At 34.7% G+C, this 15,517-nt stretch overlaps 2 protein-coding genes across 3 annotated transcripts; both read right to left on the bottom strand.

The window, feature by feature from the left end:
* Positions 1–4,796: 4,796 nt before the first annotated feature.
* Positions 4,797–5,240, bottom strand: LOC132035239 (small acidic protein 1). The gene has a single exon (XM_059425516.1). It carries the CDS (start codon positions 5,178–5,180, stop codon positions 4,986–4,988), a length of 195 nt encoding a protein of 64 aa, XP_059281499.1. The 5' UTR covers positions 5,181–5,240; the 3' UTR covers positions 4,797–4,985.
* A 1,819-nt stretch (positions 5,241–7,059) lies between these two features.
* On the bottom strand, positions 7,060–15,130 carry LOC132032964 (carboxyl-terminal-processing peptidase 2, chloroplastic). Of its 2 annotated transcripts, none has more exons than XM_059422784.1 (13): positions 14,917–15,130; positions 12,630–12,999; positions 12,377–12,526; positions 11,418–11,500; positions 11,100–11,308; positions 9,970–10,038; positions 9,653–9,771; positions 9,405–9,480; positions 9,291–9,332; positions 7,911–8,019; positions 7,737–7,834; positions 7,562–7,655; positions 7,060–7,432 (listed from the first exon to the last, which is right to left on the bottom strand). In XM_059422784.1, exons 1-13 carry the CDS (start codon positions 14,989–14,991, stop codon positions 7,307–7,309), a joined length of 1,620 nt encoding a protein of 539 aa, XP_059278767.1. In that variant the 5' UTR covers positions 14,992–15,130; the 3' UTR covers positions 7,060–7,306. The 2 variants fall into 2 exon arrangements, with proteins under 2 accessions (XP_059278767.1, XP_059278768.1); XM_059422785.1 differs by lacking the exon at positions 14,917–15,130 and adding an exon at positions 14,669–14,677.
* Between the last annotated feature and the right edge of the window lie 387 nt (positions 15,131–15,517).

The following is a 15,517-nucleotide window of genomic DNA, read 5'->3' as shown; positions in this document are numbered from 1 at the left end:
GATGGACATAAAGTAGAAAACAACTTTGTACATCTTTGATAAACTTCATCTAAATTTTATTTTCCTTATTTGAAAACTCCTTTCAATGAGGAATAACTCCATCCACCGCACCAAATATACAGAGTATAAAACAACCTGTAATAATATTTCAAAAAGAGATGGAAGATAGAAAATCTAGACCTTTGAAAACTTCATCTAAATGTCCTAAAAACTCCTTTCAATGTATACAACAAAAAGAGATGGAAGATACAATATCTAGACCAATCCATGAATAATCATCCGATTTTGATGAAGAAAATTTGGTAATAGAGTACGACCGCTAATACTGAGGAGAATGGTTAACAAAGGAAACAACTCGAACAATTGCATTCATCCTCAAGCTTTTACCTTTTGATATTGGCTACTCACAGAGTCGCAGTTCTACAAACCAGCCTACTTGGTGCAGTTAGTTTACTTGTTTCTTTAGTTATCTACAGTACCTATAAGGCAGGCCATTGTTCAAGTCATTGCCGTTTCCCCCTTGAAAAAATTAACTATGTTCTACAGAACACAGCGCCATGGGTAAGAACAACACAAATATCTCAAGCATCACAAGGCTGTAAATCGAGATTCACAAAGGATCGTAATGCTCAGGTACCTACACATGCTACATAATCACATCAATATAATGTCCTAAATGAGCTCTAGAAGTTTGTTAATTCACCAGTCTTATTTCAGTCCTTTTCATGGGTGTAACCAGAAGCAACTGACGTGCAACCACAGAAACATTCACTAGAGTAGTATTTGCAATCGCAAGATATTCCTGATGTATAGTAGGTACTCCGTGGAGTAGTCGAGGCACGCACAAACTGGCTAGGACATTACCGTTATGAAAGAATGGGTAAAATGTTTCCTAACTTGCAATGGAAAGCAGAAGTTTCAATTTCAAACTAGCTTTGGCCCTTGGTACTTACTATGCATCAACAACCAAGACATACATAACCTAGATAAGAACATTTTGAAATGCTTTTACGTTCTCGCGATACCTAAAAAATTCTTTAACCTTACAACAAGTGGTAAAATGCACAGTACTGGCATATGAAAAAACATAAGGTTGTAAACCTATATTAGCAATCAAATTCTCCAGAAATGCATCTTCAAACAACACAAATATCAGCATCATCATAAGGTTGTAAATCTATATTAGCAAAGGATCCTAATGCGACCAATTTAGGATTCAAGTACCTACACATGCTACATAAAAAATCAATATCAATGCTAAAAAGGTAAATCTCCTCTGGAGGTTGGTTAAATCTCCAGTCATATTTCATTCAAGGACGTAATCAGAAGCAACAGAAACTAGACACTGTTCATTGAGAAAATTCACTTAGCTTCCAACTATAAGAAATTCCCTAGGTTCTGTTATGAAGGAAATGGTAAAATATTCCCTATGATGGAAAGCAAAAGTCCCAGTCTTGCAGACAAAACCAAACATTCCTTGGTACTTGCTATACATGAACAACCAAGACATGCATAACCTAGATCAGAGCAATTGAAATGCCTTTATGTTCTCGCGATACCTATTCCGTTGATTCACATTTCAACATTTGGTAAAATGCACAGTACTGGCATATGAAAAAACAAGCTTCAAGAATGACATGTATGATATATTTTTTATCAGTACAAACGACATATATTATTAAACTAAGCCAACACGGATCCCAAACATAATTGTGGAATCAGGCCACCCAGAGTATTATCCATGTATACCATAAGCAATGAAATGCCAGAACATAGTAACCGAAACTTAGATGTTGCCTTCAGCAATTTGACTCACCAAGAAAGTGATACTACAGAAGCTGACGGCTTTTTCTACGAGGAAATAGTGAAATACAATGAACGGTTCACGCAGTTGGCTCGAAAAGTATCAATTGAAACTCTAAAGTGCAGAATTACAAATTTGGGCAACCATCAGTTAACAAACATGTAAACTGATTTGCAGTCAGGCACACTCAACCTACACAACCTTCCTTCTATATCCGGATTTGCAGTCAACAAAGTTTGCACATACGCACATTTGTAACAACAATGTCAAGGCAACAATAAAATTCCCAACAATAACACAACAGTTATGCCTCAATCACAATCTAGTTCGGGGTTAGGAGTAAGAATCTTCATTATCATGAACAGTCGTTTGGATCCATAATATTCCGATACTCCATACTTGAGGATTATCTAACACTAGGGGATCTCCAAAACACTTTAGTGGTTATTTATCTAATATACCGAGAGTCCTCTAGTAAGCACTAGTCTTCTAGTTGGTGGTACCTCTACGGATTTTCAACCTCCATTGTTTTCTATCTTTTGCTAGATCTGTCAGGTTTCAAGATATCCTATACCTATTAGGCTATTAGTATAGATGATTGTCTTCAAAAGAGAACCATATTTTTCTGGTTGATTTGCTTCTTTTTGGTCTACTGCTTGCATATGGCAGTTTGCGCCAAATCACTAAAATTATTACTTTACCAAAACAAATTCCAATTTCAAAAGCCTAAAATCAAGCAATTAATCAAACGGCAAGACCACAATCAACTCTTACATCTTAGAGACTGCCTACACCCCAAAATTACCACAAAATCTAGTTTCAGAACCCTAAAATCTAACAATTAATCAAACAGAGAAACCAAAGCAGCTTAGGAACTGCTACACCTCATAATCAGCTAAATCCAACATCCGACTAAATATTGCTTCATCAGAAAAACTAGAATATAAAGGCCCAACCAAAAGCTTTAAAAAAAAAAACACAAAAACTAATGCGAATAAGCATATAAAGTTATAAACTATGATAAAATTTATTTTGTTCCTTCAGAAAATCAAGTACAATGTTCAGTAATAGAGAAGGAAAAAAGGGCCAAGTAAATCCTACAAGGGAGAGGAACATCACATACAGTTGTTCTTTTTTAGGGGAAATTAAGGATGGAATTCAGTTGATATCGGAATCATCGAAATCATTCTGAAAGGAATTGAAGAACACAAACAGCTAAAATTCAACAATTAATCAAATGGAAAGACCAAAGCAACTTAGAATACTGCCTAAACCTATTAATCAGCTAAATTCAACGTCCAACTATATTGCTTCATGATCAGAAACTCAGAATACAATGCATAACCAAAAGCTTAAAGGAAAAAAACACAAAAACTAATACAAACAAGCATATAAACCATGATAAATTTTCTAGCTCATCCAAAAATTAGGTCTATTCCTTCAGAACATTAGCTACAACGTACCATAACATCACATACAGTTGTTTTTTTCAGGGGAAATTAAGGTTGATATTCAATTTAGTTAATGTTGGAGTCATCGAAATCATCCTGAAAGGAATTGAAGAACACAAACAGAAAGACAAAAACAACTAAAATTCAACAATTAATCAGCTAAATTTAGAACACACGCCAAAACCCATTAAAAACACGATAAAATTGATGTGAATAAGCAGACAAACTATGATAAAATTTCTAGAACATTCGAAAATTAAGTTTATCCTTCACAAAATTAAGTACACAACGTACCACCATTAAGTAGGGGAAAAAAAGGGTGACCAAACCCTAAAAAGGGAGGAACAGCACATATAGTTGTTTTTTTTAGGGAAAATTAAGGATGATATTCCATTAGTTGATGTCAGAGTCATCGAAAGCATCCTGAAAGGAATTGAAGAATCCGCCTAAACCTCATAATCACTCCAAATAATCCACTTTCCGAACCCTAAATTACAACAATTAATCGAACGTAGCTATATCCACATCCAACAAAAAATGGAAATTTTCAAACATATACAGCCCAACATAAAAATTACACCACGTAGCCATATTTTCAGTTTATACACAACATTATACCCGGGGAAAACAGTATACATAATGTATCAACCTTATATAAAAGCATATAATAGTGTCTAAACAGGGTAACAAACTCAAAATATGAGCTACCTGGCGTAAAGGATACTTCCCCCCCAAAAAACAAAATCACGATAAAAATTTATGTGAAGAAGCGTATAACCAAAAAAAAAAAAAAAAAAAAAAAAAGAAGAAGAAGAAGAAGCAAAAACGCTATTATGAAATTTTTAGAGCATCCAAATTAAGTACAACGTACCAATCATTAAGAAGGGGAAAAAAAGGCTTAATAAACCCTAGAAGGGAGAGTAACAACACATACAGTTGTTGTTGTTGTTTCTTAGGGGAAATTAAGGATGAAATTCAATTCAATTAATGTCGGATTCATCGAAATCATCGTGAAAGGAATTGAAGAACACAAACAGCTAAAATTCAACAATTAATCAACTAAATCCAGTTTCAGAACCCTAAAATTCAACAAATAATAAAAAAAGAAAAGACGAAAAAACAGCTTAGAAACTACCTACACCTAATAGATCAGCTAAATTCAACATCCAACGAAATATTCTTTCATGATAATAAAATTATAACACAACACCCAAAAGCAATTAAAACCCCAAAATCGATGTGAATAAGCATATAACCTATTATACTAGGCACTTTCTCAAACTCCGTGACAAGTGAGTAAAAAAAAACGCGAAATAATTGATGTAAATAAGCATAACAATGATAACTAAAGCATATAAACTATGATAAAGTTTCTAGATTATCCAAAAAGTTTCTTCATGATAATAAAATTATAACACAACACCCAAAAGCAATTAAAAACCCCAAAATCGATGTGAGAATAAGCATATAATCCATTACTACATACTTTCTCAAACTCCATGCCAAGTCAAAACCAGATAAACAAATTAAAATGAAGCGAGTAAAAAAACACAAAACAATTCCTTTTCTAGAGCATATAAACTATGATAAAAGTTTCTAGAGTATCCAAAAATTAGGTTATTAAGTACAACGTACGAATCATAGAAAAAAAAAAGGCTTAATAAACCCTAAACGGGATAAGAACAACACATACAGTTGTTTTTAGGGGAAATTAAGGATGAAATTCGATTTTAGTTAATGTCGGAATCATCGAAATCATCGTGAAAAGAATTGAAGAAATCAGCATCAGCAAGACGGAGTACATGTTCACCACCAAGTGGGTTTTCACCGAAAATGTCAATAGCGTCAACTTCATCAACATCCATAGCCATAGTTGATCCTTGTTCTTCCATATCTGCTAAATAATCAACTACCATTGGCTTCATTCTTCAACCTCACGTATTATTCTTGTTTTTCGATTGTGAAGAGGTGAATTGCAAACGAATGGTCCAAACGGCGTATTTATATAGTTGAAGAAATCGGGTCAAATATGGCCCGAACCCCACAATCGAATGATCCAGTTTTTTTTTTTTTTTTTTTGGAGTTCAAATAATATTTGATTTGTTTACATTATCAAGTCATATTACGTGTCCTAACTCCTAATAAATACTCCTAACTACTTTCTTTTTTTTTTTTTTCTTTTTTTGAGATTATATTACCTCCGTCCCATAATAAGTGTCACCTTAACAAATAACAGGGATATTAAGAAATTAATAATACGGTGTGAAGTTTACTAAATTATCTCTATGTACTAAAAATAAATAACTTTTTTCTCTTGATTAGAGCAGACATCGAGAATCCAATAATAGCAAATTATTATGTGGCTTTTTCGATTATCATTTAGATGTTACTTTAATTTGTCATTTTTTGTCTAAGGGTAGAGCGGGAAAAAATTAATCACTTTATGTTTTGGTTTCCTAAGGTAGCACTTATTATGAGATAATTTTTTAGCTAAGGCGACACTTATTATTGGACGAAAGGAATAATTTTCACTTTGTTGTGAAGGATTACATGTAAGAAAGATTATGATTTTGTCTTTTTATGAAAGGTTATAATATAATTATGTATTCTTATTTATTTTTAAGATTGTAATACCCGTTTTAGCTAATATGATTGTGTAAAACTTTATTTACATTATCGTTATATATAAGTTGTACGTTCTCTCTGCTGTTGAAATTGGATTTTGTGATTGTGAAAAGATGATTCCAAACAAAAAGGTGCAAACGGGCTATTTATAGAGTGGCGCTTTAAGTTGAAGGATCGCGAAAAATATGTGGGAACTCCAATTTTAGTGTTTACATTAAATTATGTAAATTTATTATAATTATGTAATTTAATGATGTGAGTATGCATGTTAATTAAGCATAATTAAATGCTAAATGTTTATGTACAAACATATGTCATGCATTTATCTATGTGGTCAAGTTTTTACGAAGAAAGAATAAATATTATTAGGGTATTTCTTTGTTGCATTTGTTGGATAAGTACTTACACGAAACAATCTCAATGCTAAGCTTTTCTTTCGTTAATTTTAAACGTTAAACTTACACTAACACAATGCTAACAAACTAGTTGTGTTTGAAATTTATTTATTTGTCTTTTGGGTTAAATTTATATTAGCTAAAAGTGTGACTTTTCGAAATTCTCCACTTCCTCCGTTTCACATTAACTATGGCTTTTTTGTTTTACACTTCCAGTAAGAAATATTAATTAGGAGGGGATATTTGACTAACGTTACCCTCATTTATGTCTAACTTATAATCTCTTTCCATTAAATGTTTACTCTATATATGCCCATTAATGCAAGGGTAAAAATGGGGAGAGGGTGTTTTTTTTTTGGGGTGGGGGGGGGGGGGGGGGGGGGATAATTAATATTGTGTTGACCTTATAAAACGATAAATAATTTGAGACAACTATTTTTAATAAACACTACAGATAATTTGAGATGTAGGAGTCATTTTATGTAGGGAGTAATTTTAGAAGATTTTATAAGATAAATTTAGTATCGTCATGAAATGAGACCGCAATAGAGGGGAATATATTGAAACTTTGCATTGCAGACTTCAACTAGCATGAAGTTGAGAGATACATGAACTGACTTAAAGCAATACTTCTTGTTATTCCATCCGAAAAGGTTTTTGAGCAACTGTTAGGACTGTTATTTACCATCCAAACTGGAGCAACTGTTAGGAAGACATTTTTGAGCTATTTGGCTAACTGCGAGGGTATTTTTGAGATACTTGATTAAAAGTGGAAGCTAAAACGGAGGGAAAAGTCGTTCCATTTCAAATAGTTCAGGAGCAAAATTGACCCCTTTTAGAGCAAGAGTTCAACAATAGAAATTGAAGTTGTCCCTTGTTCTTGGTTCTTTGTATGTACAAACATCAAATGCATGCAAGCAAACTCATCAACTTGCATCTGGTAAAAGAATCAATGGTATCTACAAACAATATGTTGAAAAGTAAGGTATTTTCATTCATTTTGAGAATAGCTCGACTCAAGGTATTTTCAGTCATTTTGAGAATAGCTTGACTCGATTTAGGTGGCAAGCAGAGGCGGGATTTTGAAGACAATTACAGAAGCTCTCGTCGTCTTTTGGAAATGATGCTGGCAAAGGATGGTCCGGGATTACACCAACCTAGAAAGACGATGCATACAAACAAACAAAAACGTCATTCGATTACCCTATTCGGGTGCGCACGGGGTCCCACATTCGTGCTCATGCAACTACGTATCAGAATGAGAGTGAGAGACAGAGAGATTGGACCTTGTCTATATCGTTGTGAGCAGGAGTTTCATACCGAGCAACTGTAACAGCCAAGCCAGAGCCATCTGATAGCTGGAATACCGACTGGATTTTACTGTATCAGAAGAAGAAACACGTAAGAATAGCATTCTCCTTTTGCCAGCTATGGCATATTTGCACATAATAAAGTTGTTACCCCTTGCCATATGTTGGTTCGCCGAACAGCTGTGCACGCTTATTATCTTTCAACGCACCTGCTAAAATCTCACTTGCACTTGCAGTCCCCTTGTTTACCTGACAAATGTATGTTGGAAGCATTATCAAACCTTAATCCATGTCGACGTAAATGACTGAGTATGAATAAGCTTACCAGCACAGCTAGGGGTTCTGAAGCAGCTACGACATTGCTCCCATCCGTGTCATAAATATCTCGAACACCACGGCTGTCACAAATGTATACAATCACACCCTTGTCCAACCTGCTTGCCAGCAGATTCATTGCATGACGTGGTTTAGTTTTCTTGCAAAGCAGTAGCATTAGTGTAAAAGTGTAAAATGCTCAAGCAATAACATGTTGAACCAAGGTAATCTCATAATCTTTCTTTCATTTTTTTTTTTTTTTTTTTTCCCAGATAAGGTAAAGCTCACAATATCTCTGCTCTGAATTCAGTATCTTTGTTTGACGTTACTGTAGTGTATTAAAAGAAGAGATGCAAATACGCGTCATCTAGGATTTCATAAAACATGGACCTATATGTCACAATTTAATTGAAGAATAAAAGAGGGAAAGAGTTTTATTGACAAGAATAAACATGGTCCGATGTAACTTTTTGTTTAGTGTGTAATGTTTGAAAAGTTATCAGAGTCAAATGGATGTTAATTTGGAAGTAACTGAAAAGGAGAGGAATACATTCAAGTTAAAACAAGGTAAGTGCTGAGAATGCACCAGTTTTCATGGTGGTAAAAGACATTTAGGGGTAACTTAATGGGTTGTACACAGAAATCCCGTATGAACTTCCTTGATAGTACTTTGGCAGAAAAGGAACAAAACCACAGAAATCCGGTAAGAACTTTCCTTGTTATTAATAAGGAACCACTGGGCACTGAGAGTGCAGCTTAGATTATAAGAAAACTATTTGTAGTTAAAGAGCGCATTCAATTCAGTAAGCTAAAAGAAACATTCGAAAGTCTTTCATACCTCTTTTTATCCACAAACCAGTTAAGAAGTTACCACAGATAACCGAAATTACAAAATCTAGTCATCTGGAACAATGAAACTTAAAAGTTCATTGTCAACACCTACATCAAACCTTGAAAAGATGTGCTAAATACTAATTGAAAAAGTAGCATTCAAGTACTGAGACTCCATTTTGTATTTAATTTAGTTTTACTTTTTGCATAGAACTGGCAATATATACGTTGATGGTTACAGAAGGATGGTGCTCCATATTTACATATTGATACTCCCTCCGGTTCAAAATACGTGTCCACTTAGCCTTTTTCACACCCCTTACGAAAACGCTAACCCCTACAAAAAAAAAGATATATTCACTGAACTACCCTTAATTAATAAGACTCTTGCTTATTTATTGCCTTGAGTAAATAGGGGCAAATCTCGAATTATAAAACTAATTCCTTCTTGTGGACACTTATTTTGAACTAAAAAGGCTAAGTGGACACTTATTTTGAACGGGGGGGAAGAAATAGACTGGACACAGCAAACTGGAAAATCCAAACACAAAAAGCTTACCAAATTTTTGCTATCTCAACTCCTTCAGGGAAGAGACCCCCACTGCACAAGATTTCAACTTTCAGATTACAATTAGAGATTATCTAAAATGAAGACATGGCGAGAGCTCATCACCTATTATCCCGAAGATCCAGGACAAAGGCATTAACATTGTTTTTCCTTAAGGCTTCGATCGCCTCTCTTACAGCACCTACAGGGAGATCCGCATAACTATTTAGCTGAAATTTATGAAAAAACTAACGTACATGTTTAACTCTTTGAACATGTATTGAAATCATCACATTTCAAGAAAATTTTAGTGGAAGTATGCATTGACACGATAGAGGAAAGAAAGTTCAGAAGTGGTTCATAACATAGTTTACCAGAAGCATTTTGGTTGAATGATGATAGTTTGATGTATCCGATCTGAGGAGCATCATCTCCTCCAGTAGATAGCTTGCAGATTCTTGATTTTACCGGATTCAGAGAAACTTTCTCCCGTCTGGAAGACAGATTATTAGTATTTGCTAAGACTATGAATCTCTATCTAAAAAGATAAAAGAACATAATCATACAAAAATTAATTGAACATATATACATATCTTTACTTGAAGCATTAATAGCTTTTTCTTTAATGTTTAAAATAACAGATGTATGAAGATTGTAAAAACTTTAGAAGAGTTCAACAAGATGAACACACATCAACGGTAGCTGCCTTGTCTCGGATCCATGAAGTACGGTTAGTTCCACGCTACTTCCTTCAGGTCCTCTGAATATCAACAAAAATAATAAATAATAATATTAAATAAGGAGAAAAAAATATATCAAAAAGAAAAAACTTATGCTACAAACAGAATCGCTAGGGGAAACAGTCTACAAACCTGTTGATATTAGGATCTTAGAATCAGAAAATATTTTGAGATATTGACCTACAGTTGCAAACCTATTAGCCACACGATTCTTGTTTATGAAATCACAGGTATGAAAGAAGATTAAAAAAATACTTCTACTTCAATGTTTCTCCCTCATTAATCAGAAGTAATACTGTTTTCCCCAGGAATATTTCCAGTTCGATTCAGTATAAAGTGACCAACGTTTAAAACCTCTGGCTTAAAGTTATAGCATGTCGACCCTAGCATTAAATTTCTCAGGTGCTAGTTATGAGTAAGTATATTACTCCCTCCATCCCAGAACAAATGTCATCTTATAAAAAATACGCCCATTAAGAAATCAATAAATACAATGTGGAGTTTACTAAACTACTCTTATTCATTAGATGTTTTTTGAGAATTGAGCAACATTAAAGAGGACTACTTTAATGCTATGGGCATAGTTCGAAACACTTGCCAATTTTGTCTTGAATTCTTAAGGAGACACTTATTTTGGGACAAATTATTTTGCTAAGGTGACACTTATTTTGGGACGGAGGGAGTAATTGTTTTTTGATAACCGTGGTGTCCGGGCCAGCTTACGCCGCACATCAGCTGATTCCAGGGGATACCTCCCACCTCCCACCAGCAACATGTACCAGGTAACTCTGTCAGCCAAGGCTAGGACAGATGGGAAGAAATCACCTAGTGTATTTGAACCTGAGACCTCATGGTTCTCAACCCACTTCATTGACCCCTAGGCCATACCCTTGGGTGCAAGTAAGTAAATTAATTATTGAAGAGATATGATATTGTCTACTGATGTTGCCCTTGCCTTCAAGCTCTGTCGATCGTTGTGCTTCACTTGTCTAGGTGAACCCATAATAACACTTGACTCATCAAGAATTTGAACTGTGAAGCATAAAATGACACTGCACTTTAGGACCAGAAGAAAACTTACTGTAACCGTTCTGCTGCATCATATATACCCATGTTTTCTGTGCTAGTATTGTCAATTTGTAGGATGATATCACCAGATGAGATGCCAGCCCTATTTGCGGGGCCTCCTGGAGAAGCTGAGATAACGACCAGTCCGGGGGCTGATTCATTTTTCCCTGTTGGATAGCCAATTGACAACCCTACTCCAGTAAGCACATTTTGAGTTCCCGACTGCCTTCAAAAAACATATGATGAAATCCGTTTAGGCAGCAAAATTTTCAACCAATCAGGGTGGAATTAATTCAGCAGTTAACAAGACAAGAGAAAACAAAAACCATACCCGCAAACTTTTGAACTTTTCGGGCTCCAGAAAACGGGTGAAAGGGTCATCTAGAGTGGCAATCATCTTTTTTATTGCTGCATCTGGAGGCAGAGTAGTGCAATGATTTAACAATATGTACATTTAAGGGATGGAAAAGGAAAACTAACAATATGTACATATAAGGGATGGAAAAGGAAAACTGCTGCTGTAGCTGAGGAAAGTCATTTCAGACTTCAGACAAGTTTAATGCTTCCAATTGGGCGGGTTGGGCTAGATTTAGGCGGGTCAAAATGGGTTAAGTTAATAAATGGGCGGGTCAAAAGTTACCTTGCTGAAATGGGTTGAGCGAAATTGGGCTAGATTTAGGCGGGTCAAAATGGGTTAAGTTAATAAATGGGCGGGTCAAAAGTTACCTTGCTGAAATGGGTTAAGCGAAATTGGGCTAAAAATCGGGTCATAACCCAACCCGCCAATTCTTACTAAGTTTGAATTTCTTTGTTTGTTTTATAATTTTTTTTTTTTATGACATGGGAACCCGCAACCGCTACCCTTCGGGTGCGCACAGGGTAAACCCAGCTCCTGTGCAATAGCTCGCAAATCACACAGGAGAGATAACCCGCACTAGGCAAGCCCTGTGCGCCGAGCTCGACCCGGCAAATCCCATGTTGTCGTAGGCAGGGATTTCAAACTTGAGACCTCCATTATGAAAGCCTCATACTCAACCAACTGAGCCACCCTTGCGGGTTGTTCTTTTATAATATTTTAAGTATCTAATAAAAAAAAATTCCTTATTTCTGCCTATATATAACACATCAAACAAAGAAAATATCTTGACAAGGTTTCTCATACAATCAATTTGGGCTACATATCAACCCAGTTTTTAAATGAGTTGAATTGGGAGGTCAAAATGGGGTGAGCCAATAAATAAGCAGGTTGGGCGGGTACCAACAGATCATCAGAAAAAAGGGCAGACTTACATGTTTCCTGTCTTGTGTTCATTGGTTCATTTCGTAGTGCGTCTTCTCTGTACCTAAACCAACTTTGACCGTTGAAGGTTTTGTCAATATATGCACGGTCAATTGTTCTCCATGCCTCCAGGAAAAGTATATTTTCTTCGGTGAGAGCAACTGTAAAATGTGAATCAAATAGGAGATCCATTACTTATATTCGAATAATCGAGTCCTACAAAACGGAAAAGCTTGACATGATCCACCAAACTGACAGACTTACAAGAAGGCGCTTTGACGACAGCAGAATTAGCTGCCATAACCAGCATTAGTCCAATGCAGGACCGAACAAACATATCAGGTACTTTACTATTAAATATTTCCGAGTGCTTTACTGTTTTGCGGAGACTGGTTATGAATTTTCTTGGTAGAAAAGCTAAGCCGTTTTGTATAATAAGCAAACCTTTCTTATCTATGAATATTTTGCTGCGCCTCCAGATTGGCTGAGAAAACATTTCATTTTTGTACATTTGCTCAATGTAGCATAAAGGAGAGTAACTTCCAGAGTTCTCATTGCCACTTCTTTTCAGACACAATATGGGATATAATCGAGAGTTATTACTTGTGGTGCACAAAGAATTCCATGAAAGCACCTGCAAAATGTTCAGAGTATTTGATATTTTAGAAAGTAAGCAAAAAAGTTCTATTGATTAGACATAGCACTAAGCTGTGCTAGGAGGATTTAACATTAACCATTAACTCGGATTCGTTTCTTTCTTGACCACTGAAGTAACTGAGGAAGTATACACATCACGTAAGTTTTGCATTAATGCACCAAAAACACAAAAGAGAAAGACGGGTATATTTTAGTCTGCGGATGTTTCCTTCCTGTGCTCAAAAGTCAAAACATCTGTGATTTTGTTCCTTTCAGGTATGATTCCTCCTAATCTTTTCTTAGCCTTCCCAGCTCCTTTACAATTAATTAAAATAATGTTCAAAATATAAGCAGTATTTACCAGTATTGGAATGCAAGAGGCACAATAGAGCGGAATGGACAAAAAGGACTCATATAACCTGCCCCAACTAGTTTGAGACTGAGGCATAGTTGATTGATATATTTCTGTATCTTCGTAATAAACTGAATATCTTGAGATATATATAAAATGAACAACAACATAAAGTTTCGATCTTTACTCGAATTTGGCTCCCAAAACTTTAAATTACGTGAGTATTTACTTCTTAAATCGAAAAAAGGATTTCAATGTTTAACAATTGAGAAAACAATCTGCTTAAATAATGAACTCTCTCTGTTTTAATCTATATTACACTCCTCCTCTTTCGGGATTTTCAAAATATTATACAACATTCAGTCGACAAAATTATTTAATTCAGGCCAGCTTGTGCATATCTTTATTATACTTAAGCGGATGAACAGAAATTGCCTCTGCTAAATTCATCTTACACTCCAAACTTTTTTTGTTCTAATCAAACTAAAATTATCAAGCATTACTTTACTATCTTCTTCTACTACCATCAATGTAATACACAAAATTAAAACTGAGGGAAACTAATGTAATCAAGAACACCAACTAAAAAACAATAGTAATATGAAACATAAGGAAATTTGCCTACTTGACCAAAGAGCCCAAATTCAGTCTAAACTTTTTTTTTTTCCTCTCTAAATCAAACTAAAATTATCAAGCAGTACTTTAATATCTTCTTCTACTACCATTAATATCAACAACAACACGCCCAGTATAATCTCACAAAGTGAGGTCTGAGAAGGGTAGAGTGTACGCAGACCTTACCCCTATGGTAGAGAGGTTGTTTCCGATAAACCCCCGGCTCAAGAAAAGCAATTCAAACCAGTCCAGAAAAGGAAATAACGAAGTATTTAGCAAAATACTAAATAAAGCATGACAAGCAGTGTGCAAAAGCCATAGCAAAATACTAAATAAAGCATAACTACCACAAAATAATATGATAATCGAATACGAGAGACAACAGATAATAAAATAAATCGAAGGACCAAAAACTACAAGGATAATACTAACTGCTAGTATGGAAGAATAAGCGGGATAACGTTCAACTACCTACTAACCTTCTGCCCTAATTTAATATCATACTACACAAAATCAAATTAGTATGTTAAACTAACAGTCAAACACCATCCTATAAAATTGAAACTGATGGAAACTAATGAAATCAAGAACACCAACTAAAAAACAATAGTAGTACAAAAAATATCAGGGAATTTGCCCACTTGACCAAATGGGGTCAATTCAAGAACCATCAAAACTTAACTTTCCAAATTTCACATACCTTAAAAGCAATTATCAAGCATTAATATGATATCTTCTTCGACTACCATCACTACACAAATTCAAATTAGTATGTTAAACTCTATTTCCAGTCAATACCATCCTACAAAATTGAAACTGAGGGAAATTAATGAAATCAAGAACACCAACTGAACTATAGTAGTGTGAAATATTAGGAAATTTGCACACTTAACCAAGTGGGGTCAATTCAAGAACCATAAAAAACATAACTTTCCAAATTTGACATACCTTAAAAGCAATTATGGGGTTTCTTCTGGTAATGATGAATGGAGGAGAAGGTGAACTTCCCAGAAGAGCTTCCATTGCAAGCTCACAAACGAAATGATTCAATGGCTTTGCTCAATTTTAGCCACAAAAGATGCCAGTTTTGTTTTCAATTCTGGTTATTATCGTTTTGCCTTTTCTTTTCTTTCTTCTCCTCTTCTTCTTTATCCCCTTTTCTTAGTGGCACAGTCTTTTGGACATTTAAATGATTAAGATGTTGGCTTTAAATAAATTGTTTGCTTTTACAATATGTGATGTGCATAACTTATTTATTTTTTAACATAAAAAATATATAATTTAAATAAAAAGTAATTAAATATTAAAATCATATGTATTTAATAAAATAAAAAATTTATTTGATACAAAATAATTTTGTTTATATTCGCTAGTGATGGTGAAGATGGTTTGTAGTGGTTGCAGAGGTGATGGTCGGTGTTGGTTGCGAGAGGTGATGGTGGGTTGTTAGTGGCTAGTAATGTAGGTGGTATATAAGTTAAATAAAAAGTAATTAAATATTAAAATCATTGTATTTAATAAAATAAAAAATTTATTTGATACAAAATAA

This window comes from Lycium ferocissimum, chromosome 10 (genome assembly GCF_029784015.1).
Source record: "Lycium ferocissimum isolate CSIRO_LF1 chromosome 10, AGI_CSIRO_Lferr_CH_V1, whole genome shotgun sequence".
NCBI lineage: Eukaryota > Viridiplantae > Streptophyta > Magnoliopsida > Solanales > Solanaceae > Lycium > Lycium ferocissimum.
Note: the sequence above shows the minus strand (reverse complement) of the source record. Positions and strands in the feature narration are given on the sequence as shown.